At 54.2% G+C, this 22511-nt stretch overlaps 1 protein-coding gene across 3 annotated transcripts in view; it reads left to right on the forward strand.

The window, feature by feature from the left end:
• Nucleotides 1-22511, forward strand: part of RNF43 (ring finger protein 43) — a 59858-nt gene that overhangs the window by 32572 nt on the left and 4775 nt on the right. For 2 of the 3 annotated variants that reach the window (XM_055712921.1, XM_055712911.1), the window contains 7 exons: nt 11189-11311; nt 15507-15581; nt 16923-17054; nt 17573-17674; nt 18333-18488; nt 19064-19166; nt 19546-21063. In XM_055712921.1, coding sequence (XP_055568896.1) covers nt 11189-11311; nt 15507-15581; nt 16923-17054; nt 17573-17674; nt 18333-18488; nt 19064-19166; nt 19546-21063 — 2209 coding nt within the window. Of the gene's footprint in view, nt 1-11188; nt 11312-15506; nt 15582-16922; nt 17055-17572; nt 17675-18332; nt 18489-19063; nt 19167-19545; nt 21064-22091; nt 22213-22511 lie in introns of all 3 variants that reach the window. The other variant, XR_008732661.1, reaches the window with a different exon arrangement.

Here is a 22511-nt window from a genome sequence, read left to right on the forward strand (position 1 = left end):
GGGTAAAGGACAAGGCATGGACGGCCGCGACCTTGTGCGTGGAGGGGATCTGGCCAGACCGAGCTCATGGGCTGTGTGGTGTCCTCTGATGAAGCCTGGAAGCCAGCACAGGCAAAGCCCTAGATGATGTCCTGCAGGGGAGAGTCCACCCCGCATGGACCTAGGGGGTACAGGGGACTTTAGGAACCTCTGGGGTGTTCCCGTGTCTCTACGTGACTTGGCGCCCAGTCCCCAGGACACCTCGCCAGAGCAGATCTGTGACTTTCTAGCCTGGGTTTCATGATCGAGCGCCGAAGGCCCCTCCTCTACGCCAGCATTTCGGCGCTGTGCTTTGGAAGGACTCCAGGCCAGCAGTGAAGGGCTCTTTGATAATATCTGACGGGCGGGTAAGAATTTTGGGCAGCAGCCAAGGTACACATTGCCTGTAATCGTTAACTCGGTCTGTAAACAGTTCAAACGGCACTGAAGAGGCCGTCAGTTATTACATTAGAAAAAAGCCTTTCATCTCCCCGCGCAGAAGCCAGCCGTACAGTACCGGCCCCTGCTGAGCCGGCTGCAGCGCAGGTCTGCAGGCAGGGCAGGCAGTGCAGGCAGTGCTTGGTCATACAATGAGCACGGCGCTGAATGGCTGACCTTCAAACCTTCGGCGCTGAAGCAATAACTAAATCATTAGTTTCCTTTTGTTCTGCACCTGGCTGAGGCAGCGGAGCCCAGAGATATTCAAGGGGGAGGGGATTGGGCAATGCTCCCCCTGGGGCGCAGCCCCAGTTGGGAAGGCGCAGCAGGGCTGACTCCTCCACCCCATGCCCATCTGCTGCAGCTTTTACTTGGCGAGCACAGGTTCGTGTGCAGTTGTGGCAAATGCCTGTGTTTCACTCGTGACCAGGTAAGGCTTCCCTGGACCGTTGCTGGTTTCTCCAGAAAAGGCCACAATGGTGGTTCAGGTCCACATCAGGGCACTGCAGTCTCCAAGCAATGGTGGAGACAGCACTGCTGCTGAGCTTCATCTTTGGAAGAGTCCTAGAGGGTTCCCCAGTCGATGTCAACCCCGGGAGAGCCCTAAGGTCTCCTTAGAGGAGCAGTTCAGCCCTCCTGGAGATGCGTGATGGAAGGAATTATGAAGGAATTCAGAAGGAATTATGGCATAATCTGCCCCAAGGAGAATTTCCTTGTCAGTCTTTGCTCTTCTAGGTCTGTTATCTTCTTTCTAGAAGAGCAAGAATGTTCTTTGGCATCCACTTTCAAGGCTTTCGCTTTGAAACTCAGTGTAGAAACTTGCTGGTTGGGGAAAAGGTACCCCAGTCAGTGCAGTACAGGGACCTGGGTCTGGGTGGGTCTCTGTGTCTGGCCCATTGCTGCAGAGCTGCTTCTAGGGTCAGAGCTGCCTCCTGTCGAGGTGCTTGACACATCAGTTATAGGAGACCTCATATGTCTGTGCCACCCCTAAGCTGGTCCCAAGTGACAACACAGCTCTGTGCTTTGAGTGGCACGAACAATGCCACCGAGCTGCCGTCCTGCCTCACAGCGTGGGTTTTGCCAGTGCTTTGAGGTTTTGCTGAGAGGCAAGGGGGGTGTGAGTTCTGCGGAACAGTTGTAACCTCTAAACCACTGTCAGCATGGTGCAGAAGGTCATTGCGTAATAGGACCTTGAAGTATGGAGATTGCCAGTGGCATTGTCCCCCAGAGTGGGGACAAGTTGAGCCCTCTGAGGCGTATGAGGTGAGCAGGTCAGCATGGGTTGGATGCTGTTTGTTGGGTTTTGATTCCAGATGGCCTTGCGGTGTGCTTGGAGACAGCGTGAGCTGTTGTCCTGTGACTTGGCCAGCTAGCCTTTACTTTCGTTTAGTGGTGTGAGTCAGGGCTGACCGGAGAACCTCCCCTTGCCTTTCATACTCCAAAATGGATGTGTGGACCAGAGAGAGAGAGTTTAACCAGACACCGTGATGAAACTTTGCCAGAAATTCCTTTGTTGCCCCATACTATCATCCTGGTGGCTATGCTAGAAATGTCAACTTGCTTGTTGGACCTCTCAGTCCATAGGAGAGCAAACTTCAGCAGAGCTGTCAGTAGGACAGTGGGGTGTGTAGTGAGAGTTTTCTCCAACACCATGGCCACGCTTGTGCAATTAGACGGAAAAGATCCAGGCTTAGTGACTCACCTACACCATCTAATCCTGCACATGTGGTAATCAAATAAGCATCCCTCTTGGGGTTCAGCACTTCTTTTTGCTGCTCACTGGCTTTGTAATGAAAAGGATAAGGAGATGCAGTTATTGATTGGGGACTGGTTTGTTGTATCAAACCCTCAGGCACTGCTGACCCATGAGACGGGCCAAAGATAGTGAAGGTCATGAGGACATGTAAGGGAACAAGCATAGGAGTATTGCACTGGCATCTTGCTGCTACTTTGTCTCCTTGCCCACCTCTTGCCACTCCTTCAGGGGACTCGGATGGGTGTCTGAGCCATTCGCACGTTGAGGAAGGACCCGAGTCTCTCTGAGAATAATGCATTTGTTATCAGTGAATGTGCTTGTCTGTGTCTCACATGTGTATAAGGTGTGTTTGCTGTTATAACAGCTCTTAAAACTTTATGCAGGTAAATTAAAAAGCCCCATATCCTGATGGCTAAGCTTCATGCCCAGGAGTCATGGAAGCTGCAATTTTTCCTCAGGCCCCTTGAAACACTCTGCCATTCCCTTCCTTTTCCAACTAGCCATTTCCATCTTCTTCATGGTTAACAGCCGCTTCATTTCCCAGCCTCGTCCCTCCTTATTCTCCTATGTCCTTCCAGCAGCCTCCCACAGCACTTTTCAGCTCTGCTGTAGCTACCTGCTGGCCTCCTGGCAGCATCTCCCGTACCTTTGGTAGCGTCCCCTCATGCTGACTTCTGTGTCTGTGAGTAAAGTGACAGCTACACAGTGGAGTGATCTTGGTGTTAGAGGGGCTTCTGTTGAGCTGGTAGACCTGAAGTGTTAAGAAAAACTGGGAAGCGCCACTCTTACAGAAGAATAAAGCTGTTCGTGCAGCGTGAGCACTGGGGGAGCCAGGGGGAGGAGGATCTGGGGTGTCCCAGCAGGGCAGTGTAGCTGGCAGGAGCATTCCTGGGGCTTCCCCTGTGCCACAGGGGCACAGCACTGCCCCGCGTCACAGTCTGAGCCTGCTAAGGGCAATCAGTGCTTCAGTGACATGGGACATAACGGAGAAGACCGGGGAAGGGCATGTGCTGTGTTCCACCCCAGCCATGCAGCGGTCCCCCAACATCTCCCTGGTGCCAGCAGCTGTGACAGTGTCTGTGCTTGACACTTCAGGAAGATACACCATGCAGGTGCACATCTGGCTTTGCAAGCTGGTACATCTGCCCTGCTCCTTCCTGCAGCAACCCTGTTGCAGGTTCCCCCATCCATCTCCTGACAGACCCCGGCAGAGGATCTTGCCCAATAATTCTCACAGCAAGGTCAGTGTTAGCAGCAAAGACAGGGAGGGCAGTAGTAGGGCACTTCCCCTTGCGCTCTTGAAGCCTATGAAGGACAATAATTTATTTAGCTCAGAGCCTCACTGACAGACTTCCAGCAGGGAAGAGGGTGTATCGAGCCAGGCATGGATATCCACAAATATAGACATGTCCATATTCTGGCCTCACAAGCTCAGTGTCACTTGTCACTGTGACAGTGACAAGGCACACTGGGTGAAGCCAGCAGGTCCGTGGGGAGTGAGCATCTCTGAATGACAAGCAGGCATGGCACAGCGATGCCCAAGATGCTGCATACCCTCGAAAGGCTGCCATTCACCCTACCTTAGGCTCCTTGCTTATCCCCTTGCTACTGCCAGGCTCCTTTCTATTTTGTCATGTAGCTCACCTGCGAAAGGAGATTTTCCAGCAAGGCATGTCCATCCACTGCAGACTGCAGCACCGATGGCACGTGCAAAATGGTCCTGGCACGAGCTGCAGCAGTGCGGGGGCTTGCTGTCCTGAGCAGAATCCTTGCATGTTCCTCCTGGCCCTGCACGCTCGAGTATTCCCGCAGTCTTGCATGGGATTCAAGCTGCTGCCATGCCTGCAAGAGGGAGGGCAGGAGAGCTGGTGCTGGGTCACAGTCAGAAGTCACACAGCTGTCCCCCGTAGGTGAGGCAGCTGCTGGCTCCGCTAATGTTCTGCAGGAGCCCGCGGGGTGGAAGAAGCTCTCCCAGCTCTCAGGCACTGACCATGGATCTCAGCTTTATTCTAATATTTGGTTTCTAGCCCAAATAGCTGTGGCAAAAGTCTTCCAGCGGGGAGGTGAGCATGCAGCCCATGGTGCTGCCTGGCAAGTGCTCACACAGGGGCAGCAGACCTGGGGCAGAACTCCCATGTCTGCAGTGCCCCTGTGCAGCCCCAAAATGTGCAGGGACCAGGCAAGTACCAAGCGATGCTCCTCTGCAGCTCCCCGGCTGCTGGCAGGCTGCGCTCAGAGGTGGCCTGAGCTAGGGCTGGTGTCTGCATCTTTGCATTTAACAGCTCTTCATGGTCTTTTGTTCCATGAATTCTCTGTATTTTTAATGATTTTATGTAGCTCTAACATGTGCCATCTGTACTAAGCTGAAGAATTCTTGTTCCTTAATCTCTTCTTGTAAAAAAGTAGTGCCCTCTGTTTAAGATGGAGGGAGAAGGACTTCTTGTAATATTCAAGATGTTGACACACTGCAGCTTTGTCTGATAGATTTTATTTTTTTAATACATTTTTTACAGTAACGCCTAACAGTCTATTTGCCTTTTGACTGCTTTGGGTAATTCAACAGCAGTTTCCATAAAACTCCCTGCAAGAGCTCCAAGATCTTCCCTGTTCGTTAACAGCTAACCTAGAGCTCATTCCTGTGCCAAATAGCTAGGCATATTTTTTCCTGTTTGTATTTTTTAACATCTTTTATCAGTCCACCTCTCAGTAACACAAGATCCCTTTGCAGCCAGATTTGTATTTACCAGCTTGAACATTTATGTATTTTTAAAAACTCAGCTACTTCATTCCTCTCATTTTCCAAGTCCTTTGTGAATATTTGGACAACACTGTTTACTTCTGGTGCTGTCCTGTTAAGTTCACTCCGCTGTGAAGGCTAACCTGCTTTTTTCTCTTCTGAGTTCTGAGGATGGCCATGGGTAGTGCCTGCATGACTGTCATCTTCCGTAGCCTTGACCTTGTAGGAGAACAGAAGAGGGGATACCAGTGCACGGCATTAACTGAACTACCTTTATTCCCATGTGTGCAGACTGCTTTGAGGAACCACGTGGGCCTGCAAAGCATCACTCTGCTTTGCCAAAGGGCTGTTAGTTCTTCCCTTCTCTTCCTTATGCTGGTTTTTTACCAATTTTTTTTTGGCAGGGAAGTCAGGATTATTGATCTGCCATTGCCTGCATTGCTCTGAACTTCTTCAAATTCAGTTTGCTATTCACAACCTGCAATTCTTCTGGTATTGTGGTCAGTTTAGGGACGAGTTATATGTTGGTGTTAACGGTTCACCAGTTTAGTCCATGATATTTCTAGAGCCCTTTGGTGAACACTCTCTTGTCCTGTTCTCTTCCTCTCTTTTCCATGCCAACCTTACTGGTTGCTTATACGGCCACTTGAAATCAAACCAATCCTTTTGACTCATGCTCCATGAAGGAAGGGTGTGAAGTGCTCCAGGTCCCCTTACAGAGGAAACTGAGGCTGTCAGGGACTGTGCTTCTCTGAGTCCTTTTAATCCTTTTTCAGCCCTTGTCCCTAAAGACTCTTTTGCGAACTGAAAGGAGAACAGAAATGTTTAAATGGTTCTGGGGGGAAAAATCTACCACGGAAACCCTTTTCTGTGGGCACTGTTGATTCAGTGAGAATTAATAGCAAAACCAATTCAGATGAGGCGTCAGGAAATACTTCCTGGTGTGGGGGAGAAGGCAGCCCTGGAGTGGGTGAGGAGTCTCCCTTTTGGAGGTCTCCGAAACAGGTTGAGCAAGTGTCTCTGAGGAATGTCTGGCTGATCCTGCCTTCAGGCAGCAAAGCGGGCCTGATGACCTCTCTGCTGTGGTATAAATAAAGCCCCCAAGTGGGAATCGAGCACCTCTCTGTGTCTGCCTTTCCCCGAGACCTTCCCACCTGCCCTGCATCTCTGCAGGGGAGCTCCTGGCTGCTGCGTACAACCTGTGAGCAGTGCTGGCATGGTGGCAGGGACAGGTTGGTGTGAAGATAGTGGCCCTAGTGGGAATAAAGTGGGAGACATGGCAAAGATAAGTCAGAAAAGAGGAAATAAGTATTTCAGGAGAGATGGTGTGGATGGAAAAGGTAGGACAGAAGGAGATGCCATAGGGTAAGGAAAGGGGGGGAATGGTACCAAGCACACAGGCATGTGGAGGAGCTTTGCATCCTGTTGAAGGAGTGACAGGAGGGGTGTGGTGACAGGGAGAGACAGAGTGACAAAGCCAGGGGGTTCGCAGGTCTGGGTGACGGTGTCTCTCAAGCAGGGCCTGGGCCAGGGCACAGGCAGAGCTGGCAACGCTGAATCACCCAAGACAGGAATCATCCAAACCCTGTCAGGGAACTAGCTAATCCCAGCCCCACCACTGGGATCCCAGCAGCACAGAACCAGGCAGGGACCATCCTGGGAGAAGGGTCCGGCCGAGCATTGATGTGACATTGAACAGGGAAGCCCCAGCTGGAGCAGCACTGCGGGATCCAGCGCAACACACCGGGACCCCCCAGGAGCAGGGAGTGCTGGTCCAGGACCCTGGTGGGACTTAAGTAGCATGCATGAGACGTCTTTACTTTTGGATATGAACATACCACCTGTCTCCAGTGCTTGGATCTCGCCTGTCCTTTGTCTACTAGGTCAAAGAGGCTTTCTGTAAGAAGAAATGGTGTCTTGGTTGTGGCAGTGCCAGAGGTACCCAGCCCAGCAGGGCAGGGGATGCTCTGCCTGCAGAAACCCTTCACTCATGCCATCAGTGAGCCCGTTTGCAGCCACTATGCACAGGTCCAGTTTCAGAGGGTGTGAGCAATCCTGACTCTGTAGCCAGGGCCACCTCTTGGGACATGAGTCCTCTGCACTGAGGAATCTCACAATATTTGGTTTACCACATCATCCTTAGATTACTTTTCGAGTCTGCTTGTGTCCTGTGAGCATGATGTGCAGCCATGATCACTTACTCATAATGCAAGGGTCAGGAGCAGTGAAAGTGCCAAGAGATGTGGTTGTAGGATGTTGACAGTAAGAGCCAAGTTTTGCTGCTGCTTGAGAAATTGCCTGTGTGGCACCGAATCGGAGGAGATGGTAGGAAAAGAGGGAAGAGGTGGTCTGGAGCAGAGATGAGTGGAGCGTGTCACTCGGGTGGATGACATGTCCATTCCTTGCAAGAAGAATCTTCCCAAGCTCCCCCCGGTCGTCTCGTGGTGAGTGCTGAGGAAGGCACCTAGACTCTCAGCCTCCAAGGGTGGCTAGTGTCTGGTGAGGGGCTCATCACAGAATGGGGAGGGGGCCACTGGTCTGCCCCAGCTCCATGGGCAGCTGCCCATGCGAGGAAGGCTCTCAGCTGGCAGGGATCCGGCATGGCTGTTGCTGTCCCGGCACCCTCTCGGCTGCCTGCTGTGCCCTCTGTGGGTGCAGTTGCACCCTGGCAGGAATGCCTGAGGCAAAGGACCCTTGCTTGGCCTGGGGACGGTGGATGTCCCAGAGGGAAAGAGGAAAAGAACACAGTGCCCAGTCTTAACAGATCAGAGGGAAGGTTCTGGTACATTTATCAGCAGGTCTTCTCCAGGTTTACTGGCTGGGTCCCCCCTCATATGGTCCCCACACTTGTTTGTTGCTGCAGAAGCTTAGCTCATTGCTCTTATTCCCAGTGTTCACCATTAATGCTGTGATCAGGCCCAGCAATCCCCATCACAGAGAGGCCACTCCGTGCTCAGCACACAGGACTGTCCCTCGTAGAGGCCCCTGGAGCCTCACAGCACTTGAAGCCATTCCCACCCAGGGTTGGACACAGCTCCAAGCAGCGCCGGGAGGTGCAGCTTCTTCCCCAGCGCTGGCAACCTGGGCTCCTCTGGGCTCTGGGAGCAACCCAGTGAGGGCTCGATAACACCAGCGGGAGGGTTATCTCTGAAGTATTAGAAGTATCATGAGACATGCTCTTTGCATTTCCTGTTTTGTGTTTTTCTGTGATTATTAAAATGATACATTAACCAGAAGCTGGAGAACTCCCAGTCAAGCAAACAGTATAAAAATAATGGCATTGCTTGGTAAAGCCAGCAGGATCATGGGCACTTCAATGCCCTGCTGCTCTTGGTGGGGGCAGCGCCTGCTGTTGCTGGAGGGAAGCACGGGGTTTATTCGGGAGCCTTCCCTGAGTGCTCCCAAGTCGTAACAGATCGGATTGCTTCGCTGGAAACCTGAACTTGTAGAGTTTTATGGTGCTTGGCATGGTACATTTGCGATCTCTCTAGAGTCTTTAAGCCTGAAGTCTACATTACTTTGCTTTGAATATCAGGATGGGTTGATTAGAGATGAAGTCCCCAAGAGAAAGACGGATGAGGGGCTGCCCGCCAGAGGCCCGCTGCGGTTCACTGGCACTGAGCTGCCCTGCGCGGTGGAGGCGCAGCACCTTGTGCCTTGGCTCATACTCGTGGTACCATCACTCAGACCTCTTGTCTTCGGGCTCCTGAAGGTTGGGTGAGAGGCTGGGGTTTGATTTCTTTATGCTCTTGTGACCGTAGGTGCTACCTACCTCAGAATCTAGGCAACCTGCACCTGCACCTGTCTGTGGCTGTGCATTTGTTTTTTCTTCACCCTCACCATTTTAACTCGCTTTCCCGGCTTTGCAAGACCTGTCCTTGCTTTGCAGCCCCGGACTGGGTGCCGCGGAAGGCCGCGCTGCGGCCGGGACTGGCGCCGCTTTGTGTCGCGCCGCAGGCAGCACAGAGCCCCGTGCCCGCGCTGGGCTGGTGCCCTGCTGGCTGCGCCCCCGGAGCCCCGCTGCCCGCGGGGGGGGCGGCTGGGGGCTGGGGGGCTCTGCCGGGCTCCAGCTGGGGGAGCAGCGGCCCGGAGCGGGTCCCCGCTGCCCTCGGCGGGCTCAGCCCCACGCCCGGCCCGGGGGGGCCGTGGCCGGCCGAGAGCCCCCACCAAGCGGCGGCAGCTCCTGCTGCAGCCCCGGGGGCGCTGCCGGGGCTGCCGGGCGCAGACGCATCGCTCGGCCCCGCCGGGCTCGGAGCCGGGGCGCAGAGGCAGGGCAGGGATGCTCCGAGCAGCCGGTGCTGGGACCCCTGCGGCAGCCAGAGCCCCTGCTCCCCTGCCCGGAGGGGCAGCGAGGATCCCGGTGAGTGGAGGTGCCGCTTGTCGCCTCCGGCCTCTGAAGGCTTCCGCACAGCTGAGACACGGGCATGGTGCGGCTCCTCCTGAAGGACGCGGCTCAAACCAGCCCGGGTGAGTCGCACCCCCTTGTCCCTGCAACCCGCTCGGACGTTGAAAGGCGACATCGCCATGTCTGAAGTCAGGTGACATGAGCCCCGTGCCCCCTCTGCCCGCAGCTGGATTTCTGCAGCAAGCAGCTGCCGTGGGGGACACACCACCAGGCTGTTCTCCAGCCTGCCCCGTTCCCCAGCGCCCACCAGCCGAGGGGTGAGCCCGCCGTGCTGGGTGCCCGGGCCAGTGCTGTGCCACACGGCAGCTGGGGATGGGAGCAGCGCTGCCTCGCAGCCCTGGGGCAGCACGGCCGAGCTGGATGGAGGGCGATGAGTGTCCTTGGGCTGCTCTGACAGTTCCTCCCCTGTTTTGAAATCTGCCAAGACAACAGCCATTTTTGCATAGCACTGGGATGTTGTTGCAGGATTACCTGCAGGGCAGGCAGCCCTTCTGGGCATGCTGCTGGGTGGACACCAGATTGAAAGCCTGCCCTAATCCTCCTGTTTTATAATGCTGGGCTTCCTTGCTTTTTTCCCACACTTCCACACACCAATGCAGTGAAAAAAGCTGTTCAGCAACCTTGGTATTCACCAGCTTTTCTGTACCAGAACCTGTGCGCTTCATACACCACAGTGTAGTCACAGAGGAGGAAGCCAGATGGCTTTTTTAGGAAGAGCTTGGGGGGGGGGGAGGGGACTCACACAAGGCGATGGGGCTCCCAAGAGGGAGCCAACAGCTGAATTGCAGTTTTCTTCAACATCCTGCCATCCAGCACAAGACCGTTGCACCTCCACCGCTAGACTGAAAAATCAGAGGCATTTGCACACTTTCCAGGCAGGGATGGGAGCAGTGCTCAGTGGGTGTCACCGTGATGGTGAATGCAGAGCCATGGGCAGCAGGCACTGCCCATCCAAGCTCTGCCCCAGCTGCAGGACAGGCTCACCTCCAGTGGACTTGACCACCAAACCCCAGAACCAAGTGCCATTGACAGGGGTGAGCCCCACAGCTCGTGTTCCTGTAACATGGTGGGGCACCCTGTATCCTCTTCTGTCAGATGCTTGGCAGAGGTGTATACCCAGACCCAGTGTCCTGACCCGGTCCCGGCTCAGCTCCTCACTGCAGCAATTTGGCTGAAGCTGCTGAACATTTTTCCAGGACTCACGAGGGGTGTGGTTACTGGGATCTTTTCTTCTCCCTTCTCATTCCTGGTACTACTCTACCTGCTTTCAGGTTTTTCACTCCTTCCTTTGGCTTCTTCTCTGCAAATTTATCATAAAGTTGTTGAGTTTGCTGGCTGAGAAACATGAAGTGCTGAATCCTTGAGGGCACCAGAAGTTTGCTTTTGCTGTGGTCCCTTTGCCTTGCCCGGAGCACTGGCAGGGAGCTGGCTGCAGGCAGAGTCCTGTGGCCTGAGGGCACTGGCAGTGCTTGCAGCACCAAGACCTGTGCTGTTGGGATGCTCTGTCCCAGAAGGCAAGGGCAGTGGTCTCGTGGGCTGCTGTGGCTTTGAATATCTGTGGCGAGGACAAAGCCAGTCCTGAGTGAAGCTTGGGATAGAAACTCCACCTTTCTCTGGGACGTTTTCCTGGTGAACCAAAACTTCTGCAATGGCTTGCTTTTTGTGGTGTTCAAAGCCTCGCTGACTCTCAGACAGGGCCATGGGACCTGGCAGTGGTGGTGATGCCCCCTGCAGGGGTGTCCTACACCCTCTGGGCAGGTCCTTTGCGGTGGGCTTGAGCCAGCCTTTGCAGTGCTGAGCTCCAAGTGAGTTTCCTTTTGCTTTTGTCCTGCAGTCCCACCCGCTGTCCCTGTGCAACACCAGTGAGGATGAACACACTGAGTCGGGATTCATCACCATTGTCAAGCTTGAACAACCGGATCGGGATCCCAACCCCTGCCTGTCTCTGGCTAACAAGGTACGTGCACAAATGCCCCAGATGGCACCGACCTGGGAAGTGAAACCTGTTGGTGCAGGAAGGAGTAAGGGCAGGACAGAGCAGGGTCCTTGGCAGAAGGGGTCTTTGGGAAAGACACTGTGCCAGCCATCCCCAATACCCATCCCTCCTCATCTTTTGGACTGCCTGGCTTTGTAAAAGTTGTTGAGTTCTCTGTAACCTGACTGCTCTGGGGTGCTCGGACCTTTCCCCAGCATCCCGTATGCTTTACTGCCCGGCAGCCATGTGCCCCTCCTGTTTTGCAGCCTCCTGTTGCTTGCTGGCCTGTCGGGGGGAATTGTGTTTCTCTGTGTCCTCTGTCCTGTGGGAAAACATGGACACAGAAAACATCTTCTGTGATGCTCTCTTGAAAAATAATACTGTAATACTTCACAGGATGAGGCATGTGGAGAATCAGAGCTGAGCAATTGAAACGAACACAAACCAGATGAACTAGCGGTGGGACATGACTTGTTAACAGCATGGGCCACCATTCATCCTACAAAGGGATGGGAGATCTCAGAGGTCTTCAGACGAGATCTCCTGTGAAAGAGGTAGCTGAGGTCACTGGTACAATTCTTCGGTAATAAGGAAGTCAGGTAGGGACGAGGGTCATTTTAAGCCTTAAAATCTTTGTGTCTCTGATAAAGTTGTATGGATAAGGCTAACATTAGCTTTTTCTTCAGTGGTTCACTGTATCCTTTTATTCTGTCTGTACTAAATGCTGTCTTATTTTCCACAAGCACTGTACAAACATGAAAAAAACCTTGTTTAGCTCTTCTTGGCTTTATCAGGATTGCATTCAGGTGATATTGCTGTTGTCTGCTTTCTGCTGGGAGTGACGCGCTGGGCATGGGGACAGGGTCCTTTTCTGTCCTCTCTGCAGCAAAGCTGAAGAGGGCAGGCAAAAGTTGTACCAAGCAGTTGTTCCTGCACAGTCATTTCTTTTGCAGAGGCTGTGGCAACAAAAGCAAGGAAAGGGATGTAATGCTGTGATGGATTTCTCACCTCGGGGCTTCTCTCCAGAGCTGCGTGGGCAGCCAGGCAGCGATGCCTATCCCTTTCTGGACCAGGGTGGAAGCTTAAGTTTGGTTTGCTGCTGCTGTGAGGCTGATGCCAGCTGTTAGCACAAGCCAGCATGCTGGAGTTATCGACCGGCTATCAGTTACCCCACATCTGGAAAATGGCCAGGTCCCACCTGTGGGTGTCAGTGATGCTCGAGGATGGTGGGATAAAGGGAGAACCTAAGGGCTTCCAGTGCAGCTTGTGACAGACATGAGAGTAGGTGCCTCAGGGAGCACAGCTGGGTATTCCAACCCTCCCATGTCCATCCAGATATGACCATTGTGTTACAGTGGTCCTAGGCTGCTGCATCTCACAGGGAAGGATGCTAGGGGTGGGGGCAGCAATGGCTGGTTTGGTCAGTGCAGCTACTGTGAAGGCTCTTGAACAGCAAGCAGGAAGGAGCAACTTCAAAGACTCATTTTCCACTTAAGAACCTAAAAGATTTAAAAACTGTTTTGCTGGTTTTGTCCTTAATCTTTGAGTCTCTGATCACAGGACTGGAAGTACCAGTGTGTTACTGGGTCCAGGGACTGGCTGAGGAAGGTCTGCACAGGCAGGACAAGACGTGGTGCATTGCTGCACTGTGGTTCAGCCTCACTAGCCTGGATTCGTCCTCCAGGATCACCAACCCCCCAAAGCAAATAAACCCCTCGGTTCACTGCCATATGCTCATGACTCAATAAAGCAACAGTTCCCTGGCCTTTATTCATCATTGCTTTGTTACCAGAGCCAAATCCAACGCTGGATTTTGAGATCCAGCTGAGCATGACATCAGTTGCCTTCCTGCCTGCAGGAAGTCCTCCTGCTCCAAGATCTCAGCCAGAGAGGGTCACAGCTCTTCTCCCCCCAAATAGGACTAGTTTAGCCATGAAGTACAGGCAGATGCTTCTTAAGCTGGCCACATCCCCGAGCCCTGCCTTGTGCCTTGGTTCCTCCATCCCCCTGCAATTGCTGTCTGGCTGCTTCTCCATCCTCCTGAAGCCTCTGCCAAGCTCCTTCCCTCCAGCACCATATAGATCACTTCCTCAAAATCCCTGGACTCAAAATCCTCAAGAGCTCTGGGATGTGGCTGGTGCTCACTGGAGCAAGAGCTTGTTTTCCTGGCATGTGTTTCTTGTGGTAGACCTTTGCATGTTGAATTGCAGTGCTGTATCAATGATGATAAAAATAGCCATGTGCAAAGTGTTATCATAACCTCTGCTTTAGCTGTCACCCAGCCAAGCACTGCACATGGGCAACCCCATCCAGCCCAGCATGAGGATAATGCCGCCAGCCACCTGATGCACTTTTCTGCTTCTCCTCTCTTAAATTCTAGCACTGCTTCAGCATCCAAAGCTAAAACCAGTAGGGAAGATATTTGGTCTGCAAGGGGAAAGGAAGGCATGGAAAACATCTCTGGGATCAATTCAGAGCGATTTATTTTTCTTTATAATGGATCATTCGTAATTTTTTTGTTTTCTGAGTGAACCATTGATTGCAAGTCTGGTTGACAGACTGCTGAAACCTCCTAAATTATCCTGTAAATACATCTTTGCATCAAAAGTGTTTCAGTCCTCAGAGAGGGAGGTCAGCTGTGCCATGTGGCTGGAGAGGTCTAACACAGACAGCAAGCACTCAGAAAATGATTGCAGCAAGCAGGTTGTGAATAGCTTGAACAAAAGTTGCGTCCTTTGCAACAGGAGTCAGAAAGATGTTGGGAAGAGCCACTTGTCCAGTCTCAGTTGTTCATTTCCCCATCGTTGGTATCTTTAGCAGAATAAAATCTTTGAAGAGCTGTTCATTGTTCATCAAAGCTTGATGGGCTCCAACGAGTAGAATTCACTACCTGAAAGTCCTGTTTGTTTTTCAGCACTGGCAAACGCTGAGGCTGCTTTGATCCCTGGCAGGACCCCACTCTCTGATCCCTGCCCTGAGCCTTGGATCCCACTTTTCCAGCTTCCCCATCTGGTATACTAAACCCAAGAGTGTCAAATGCTATCAGTAACTCAGAGCCTTCAGCCCTGCCCCCGTGGTCTTCCTGACCATCTGTGACTCCATTCACATCCCTGTCCCTGACCCCAGACCCAGGCGCCCACCTCTGGCACCCAGCTTGTCCCCAACAAGGTGTGTGGAGGTGACCAGCACCTGCAAAGAAGGGATGGAGCTGAACCTGCTCTGCCACTGCTTGCTGCACCAGGAATGCCCCTTCCATTCACTCAGCCGGTGCCCGTGTTTGATATTGCAGCTGGGAAGCGGCGGCACTGACCTCTGCCCGCTGAGCTGGGGGTTGGCAGTGCAGCGGGTAACCTGCCGCAGCTCCCTGTTTGCACAGGCGCTCAGGACGCGCAGATCAAAGGGCTCCGCATGAGTAACAGCGGCCCAGCCCTGCACTTTGTTCACCTTCCGTCTCCCAAGGCTGCCTCTGCCTGCCTGGAGGGCTCGAAGGGCTTGGTGGGAGGACGTGGGTGACCCCACAAGGTCCTCCAGGCAGTGTGCTTTGACCTCACCAGGGTGGCATGTGTACTCATTTGGGTGGGTCTCAAAGCTGTCGTCCAAGGACCGCAGCAACCGGTGGGCTGTGAAAAGCCATCCCACTCCTGATCCTAGACCAGACCTGCAGCCCAGGCATCGCCTGAGCTTTTCCGGGATGAATGTGGGATGGGGACCAGGGGCAGCAATGTGTACGGGAGTCAGGCCCATAGACAGCCCACAGCTGGTGCAGCCACGGTGAGAAGTGGGGACCTACAGAGGATTCTGCTTTCCCAGGATGGGAGGGTTGCATAGTGGTCAGTAGGGCTGATGGAGCTGCAGATCCCTCCCCAGCAAAGCCGGCTCTGAAGCAAAGGGGCACATGGCACGGAGGTTTATGGGTTACTGTGACTGCAAGCCCACCAGCTGATTTGCCTCCACAGCCACAGGGAGAAACCATCCACAAACTGCAGAGCTCTAGCAAGAGCAGGCACTGCAGCTCAACGCAGCTGTACAGAAACCAAGGTGTAAACTATTTTCTCAAGCAGCAGGTGTCTCTTTTCTCCTGTGAAGAGCCAGGGAGACAGATACATATCCAAACGGTAGAAGTTATTACAGATGTACAATACAAAATGTCCACTGAAGCTTCTTTTCTTTTGGACAGGCAAAGCTGGCAGGGGAGCGTGGAGCCCGTGCAATCCTTTTTGACATTACTGATGATGAAAGCGCTGCTGATCAGGTACAAACCCCATTGATACTATCAGCCAAACACAGTGCCCCTGTCCCATCCCAAAATGTGCCCAGGTCAGGACCCACCAGCCACCAAGAGGCAGTGGCAGGTCCCAGGAGGATACTGCAGGCTGGCTTGGAACGTGGACTCTGACCCAGCTCGCCCCCGCACACAGACAGTGCTTTTCTCTTTTGCTCACTCTGTGGCACGTCCAGGTCTCCACACAGCACGAGCAGGCCAGCGGCGTGCCAACAGCACCTTGCTGCTCCTACAGGGCGTTCTCTGGTCAGTTGAGCTTTTCTGCCAGGAGCTGGATTCTTCCTCTTGGCAAGCCACAGGCTACCTGACCCGGTCTGGGCAGACAGCCCTGAGGTACCTCTTGGGGGAAAGATGATCTTGAGTTTTCAAGCCAAAGTCACGGCCACCCTGCTATGCTGTTGGTGATACTCCTGCTGCAAGTTTAATGTTGGTTTAGAGACCTCCAGTAGTGCCTTCCACCAACACTGCTGTAGTCTCAAAATAATCAAGGGACAATGAAAAGCATCCAGCGTTAAGTAAGAGGACAGATACGGGAGCTGGTGCCTGAGCTTATCAAAACTCTGGGCTGACTCCTGCTGGCTGGATCCATCCCTCATGGTTCTTTCAGGCACTTGCAACTTAATTTCTGGTGCCATTGGGATGCAGCAGCCAGTGCAGGCCCATGAGGTGATGCTGGGGTTGCTCAGGAAGGGTCTGGGAGGTGGTTAGTAGGTCAGATGGCCACCCAGGCTCGGGTCAGTCTGGAGGAGAGGGCAGACTTGGACACTTGCTGAACCAGCCCCTGCCAGGCTTGCCTGGACTGTGGTGGAAAACGGCCGGTGTGATACAATCATAGAACAGTTTGGGTTGGAAGGGACCTTAAAGATCAGCTGGTTCCATCCCCCCTGCCATGTCCTGCAGATCACAGGGGTGGAGAGGGAACACTGATGGGTCTCAGAGGAAGAGGAGGGAAGCATTTCTGTAGTGAAGGCAGCACTCAGCACTGCTGGCAGTTACCACACGGAAGGGGAGAGACCAAGAACTTTTGCACAGGGGGTTGAAGGAGGAGCACAAGAGACACTGAACAGTCTCCAGTTGTGCATGAGGAGGCACCATCACAGGAAATGAAGAAAGCCATGCTGAAGAGTTGGTAAAAGAGGAGGAGCTTCCATCTGATTTCGTCGTACAGGGGTAGTGCAAGTTTGGGGGAGCAGTCAGTCTCTAAAGTGTGTGCAAGAAGCATCGGGAGAAACGAGACATGCCTGGGGGACCAGGGTAGTCCCTGATTCAGGCTGTTCTGGAACATCTCTCACTGTGTTTGTTTCTTTACAGCTGAGAAAGCCCAGAGGTCTGAGTCAGCCTGTTGTTCTGATCAGGGGCCACGATGCTGAGCTCCTCATGGGTGTCGTGAACAAGAACAGAGAGGCCCATGTGAAGATAGAGGTCAAGGAGCCACCAGCTTGGGTGAGACACACCAATCCCACTGCCTTCTGTATTCTCCCTCCCAAGCTGCTGTGCCATGGAATAGGACTTTCCCAAAGATGCTGAGCCTTCCTCCCCAGGGACAGAGATCACAGCCCTTTGCAGGAGCTGCCTGTCTGCAGCATTCAGATGATGTGCTGCAAATAAAGGCTCAAAAGCACTTTCAGTTTTGTTTTTTTTTTCTTAAATGTCGCAAGTGAGACGAGGGGATTCTCTGTCTCCAGGTGAAACCAAACCTTCATTTTCTCATCTTGTGCTACCTTAGGCCATGGCCTCTAGGGAGCAGAGATGCTGCAAGTTCAGAGAAATTCCATTCCTACTGGAATGTGCAGAAAAGACTGAACTCTTTTTCTTCTACCTGTACAGAGCAAGGAGGTAGGGCTTGGCCAAGGATCGTTTATTCAAAGGCTGGTCGTCAGGAAGAAATCGGTTCCTCTGCCTAGCCTCAAATTCCCACCCCTGCTACACAAGAGTAATTTCTTTCCTGCTTTATCCAACAGCCAGACTACGACGTGTGGATTCTTCTCACGGTGGTCAGCACTGTGGTTGTCATCATTTTGATTTTTGTCGTCCGCACAAAGTGCCAACTGAACAGGACTCAGGTAGGAATCTCATGGAGCAGACATGTCTGAGCAAACAGGAATGCAGGAAAGGCAGGGATGGACACAGTCTGGGAGGGTTAAGGTGCCCCTGTGTGAGCTGAAGATGTGGCCACATGAGGCAGGAGTGGCTTGGGTTTGGGTGGAGTGGTCCTCAGGGGGGCTGGCAGCACCCCTCCTGCGGTAGCCTTGCTCTTCTCCTATCCCCCCACCAGCACGGCCGCCTGCAGTCCCAGCACCTTTCAGAGTTGTCCCAGCACCCAGAGCTGCAGGGCGGACCCTCACACTCTGGATTTCAACAGTATTGTCTGTATTGGTAGAGAGTAGAAGTTTTAGTATTTTGAATAGAAACTAATGAATTAAATAATCATCTTTCCAGAGTCAAATCAATTTCCAGATTTGAGAATACCCCATTTGTCCTATAGAAAGACAAGCCTTTGGAGCTCAAAAATTCTGAGTGATTTTGAATGTCCAGTGCCAGATGTCTCCTGCTGGTGACAAAGCCTACTCTGGCTGAGTCAGGTTAGACAAAAAGTCACCTCTGGGAATGAGTATCACCCCCAAATTCCTGATGATCTCCCATGTTGAGAATGGAAGGGTAGTGAGAAGTGTGGCGGCATAAGGCTGAGCCTCTCCTGAAAGCCTCCTTTCTCCGGGGCAGGACTCCCTGCAGCAGCAGACCATGCAGGCCATCAGGCAGCTGGCCACACGCAGGTACCAGGCAAGGTGCCGACAGGCGTCGCGGTGGGACTCGGCCAGCAGCTGCAGCTCAGCCCCGGTCTGCGCGATTTGCCTGGAGGAGTTCAGCGAGGGCCAGGTAGGCTGCGGGCATGGCTGCTGGTCAGCCACGGCCCTGAGCTTCCCGGCTGCGGTCAGATGGAAGCTGTGGTGGGAGCTGAGCAATCTGGCAGGGGTGGGAGGCCCTTGAGATGTTTCCTTCAGCAAATCCTGAGGGCTGTGAAAGGACCGGCATTGATGGAGGTCTGCCTGCCCCTTGGCCAAAAAAGCCCTGCCCCTGCTGAAGTCACTTGCCTACAGGTTCAGATTCCCTGGAGATGGGTCTCCAGCTGTTGCTGTAGGGTAAAACATCCATAATACATCCGTGTTGAAACAACGGGGCAAAAATTGGGGTTTGCTTCTCCAGAGCACTGAAACCCCCCTATTCCCGAGGCCTGGCACCTCTCTGGACACCCCAGAGCTGCGCACAGTGAGCAGAACCAGATTTGCCAGGCTGCTGCACAGCCTCCTCCATGCAAAGCTGGGCTGCAGACCGCTTGCCATGAGACATCTTTCCATCCTGCAAGGCTTGCTTCCATCAGGAAGGACCCATCCAGGTCTTGGGACATGATTCTCCTTGCTCACATTTCTCCTTTTCTCTCCACCTCTCTCTAGGAACTGCGGATCATCTCATGCTCCCATGAGTTTCACCGGGAATGTGTTGACCCCTGGCTGCAGCAACACCACACATGTCCACTTTGCATGTTCAATATTCTTGGTAGGGCTCAGACACAGCATCTTCTGGCCAGGGACGGGGTGGTGTACAGGGGTTGTGCCCGTGTACCCTTGGGCAATGCTTACGGCTGGTGTGCTGGCAGTGCACAGCGAGGTGCAGGGCTTGGGCTGGGGTTGCAGCAGGAGGAGAGGTTTCCAGTCCTGAGACCTGTGGGGAAGGGAGGTGTGAACTGAAGGTCGGGGCAGCATGAAGGGTGCTGAGTGTGCAGGACCACCAAGATGGTTTGGTGGTGGCAGTGAGGAGCTGCAGGCTACGAGTGGGATGTTGGACTGTAGTGGGAGTGCAGTGGAGGCTCACCAGTGCTGGGGCTACTGGGCTGGGCTGTGGGATGTACGCTGGACACTCCCTTCTCTCTCCACAGCCAGAGAGTCGGTGGACCAGGCCACAGCTGCTGGCTCCAGGCTGGCCCCACGGGACATGGAGCCTGGACGGCGACTCCACCTTTTCCGCCAGCACCCAGGACATGCCCTTTACCACCTCCCACACGCGTATCCTCAGAGGAACCTCAGGAGCTTTCCCCCGGAGCCAGCCCATGGCAACCCCTTCTTCCACTCTCACGAGCTCTCCCAGGTGGATTTTGACACCATCCACTACATGCCCTACAGGCAAGCCACCTCCCTGCTCGCCTGTGGCCACTCGTCCCCCCTGGCCCCGGGCTTGCTGGGTCAGCAGCATCCCAACCCCTCGGCGTGCGGGCAGCCACAGCCGCCCCACAGGACTTGTTCTCTGCAGCCCCAGCCCCCCTGCCCGGGGCTGAAGGCAGCCCTGGTGCAGAAGCAGCACCGTGCACCTGCCCTGCGCCGGGGGGGTGGCCACGGGCACCAGCACAACAGCAGCGGCTCCGGGGAGAGCTATCTCACGGAGCACAGCGGGTACCTGGCAGACGGGCCAGGCAGCGACTCCAGCTCGGGGCCCTGCCATGGTTCCTCCAGTGACTCCATGTTGAACTGCACGGACGTCAGTCTGCAGGGCATCCATGGCAGCTGCTCCACTTTCCGCAGCTCCCTCAGCAGCGACTACGACCCCTTCGTGTACTGCAGCTCGGAGGGACCCACCACCGACAATGGCCAGGAGCAGCCGCGGCCACCGAGGGAGACGCGACCCAGGTCCTTGGACCTGATGGTGCCTGGGGGTGCTGCTCCAGCCAAGGCCCAGGTGCTCAGCCACGTCCACTACCACCACCACCAGCACCATCACTACAGAAGAGACACGGAGTGTCCACCTGGACGGGCTGGGCAGCGCAAATCCCGGTACTCTGGGGCCAAGGTTGGCTTCCACAGTGCTCGGACACAAAAGAGGACTGAGAAAAGCCATAACTGCCAGCAGCCTCTGGAAAGCAGTGCCGTGCTACAGGAGACAGCTCCGGCAGGACAGCCAGCCTGTCCTCAGCAAAGCTGGGAGCCCCCTCATGCCCCCTCCGCTTCTCCAAACAGGTTGGACTTCAGTGTAGATGCCAACAGACAATCAGGAGCAGCTGACACATCCCCTGTCCCGCTGCCCGCAAGACACAGCTTACAGAGCCGTCATCACCGAAGGAAAAGAAAGTGTCCCCTGGAGCCCGACCCCGCTCTCCTGCCCGAGGACTCAGCCTTCGCCAAAGACTGCGATGCCCACGTGCCTCACGGCCATCCCGCTGGCTACCGCTGCTCACCCGAAGTCCAGCCCCTGATCCCCAGCGCTCGCCTGCCCTGCGGCTCGGGCTCTCGGACACTCTGGAAGTGTTTAGTGTCACAGTCCGGCTCAGAGCTGAAAAAGCAGGAGGAGGGGTTGTCAGGACGGGAGGGAAACTGCACGGCTCCTGCTGATTTCTCAGGGACAGGCACCCCCAGACACAGTCTGAGTCTTCACCTTCGCTGCCCGTCTCAGCGGGGCAGTCAGGGTAAGTCTGGTGTTTGCCTCTTCTTGCAGCAAGCGGGTCATGGAGGTGGGTTATGGGAGTACTTGGGCTGCTGGGAGACCTGGACCACTGACAACAGAAGGGTTTCAGAGCTCACCTGTCGAGGTGATGGCCTGAATGACTCGCAAGTCTGTTAATGAGCGCACGAAACCCTGCAGTCTCATCCTAAAATAATACAAATGAGAAATAAGGTGGCTGTTTTTAACTAAACATCTCTACCAGCTGGAGTGTCTCCCAAAGGAAGGCATGAGACCACATTTCCCAGTGTCCTTACACCAGTCTGGATGTCTTACTGTCACAGTCATTATCCTTGAGGCTTATTGGGCTCTAGTTGTTTCAGCCAACCCCAGCTAACTGGAATCAAAAAGGAAGGAAGTGTGCGAGGCCAGTGGGAGTAGGGGAACAGACTGAGTGAGTTTATGGATTTGCACATCCCTCGTTTCTCACCTGCCTTTGTTGTGTGGGAGTTGCTTTTTGGTGTCTTTTGGAAATCAGACGTAATTAAAATTTGGCCCTTTGCCTAACTGCTGTACACCTTCTGCTGAGAGAAGGAAAATGCATTGGAGACGAGGCTGTTTGAACGAACCTGACTGAGTTTAGCTTCCAGGCCTTGCTCTCTCAGGCTCCTTAAAGCAGCAACCCGGAGTCAGCCTGGGCAGGTGCTGGCTCCAGGCAGAGCCTGGCTCCCCTCCTCGCCGTGCCGCTGACTCATTGCAGCTCCTCAGGCAAATTGTTTTGATTTTGGTACCAAATACAGATCTAGCTGCCTAATTTCTGTTACAATGCTGGCCTTAAACTTGTGACTCACCGTGCCCATTGCGCCGTGGAGATAATAACTTCCTCCCCATTCCCGTCTATCCAGCCCAGCACCGCACCCAGGCTGCTGGTGGCAGAGCGCCCGCCGAGGAGGCAGCAGGGAACAGGGAGAGGCTGGATGGAGCATGGTGCTGGCGGCCTGTGGTGCTCCAGGCTCCCAGACTCCCAGGAACAGATTTTTTTTTTTTTCTCAGGTGCAGAAGTACCTGACACTGCAGATAGGTGACACGGGAAGTTCTTCAGAGGGCCCTGAGGGATGCTGCCGTTTCGGGAGACAAGGAGGCAGCAGTGCAGAGATGTCTCTCTGGTTCACAGGTAGCTCCAAGTACTGATGTCCCCTGGGCTGGAGGCAGCGGGCATGGTATCCTGGGACACAGCCCTCCCAGGACCACAGCAGGGGACCTCCACACGGAGAGAGCCCTGCTGGTGAGAGGGCAGGCTGCTCAGGAGTTGCATTGAGCTCAACTCCCAGAGCCGCCAGAGCAGGAGTCTGTGCAGCACGGGGGGCTGCAGTGCCCAGGGCATTGCAAGGCTCTGTGCTGTGATGCCTCTGTCCCTTTTGTAGATGGCCTCAGTGGCCCAGATCTGTGCCCACCTCCTGATGGCATGATGGG

The sequence above is a fragment of the Falco cherrug genome, chromosome 1, assembly GCF_023634085.1.
Source record: "Falco cherrug isolate bFalChe1 chromosome 1, bFalChe1.pri, whole genome shotgun sequence".
In the NCBI taxonomy this organism is placed as follows: Eukaryota; Metazoa; Chordata; class Aves; order Falconiformes; family Falconidae; genus Falco; species Falco cherrug.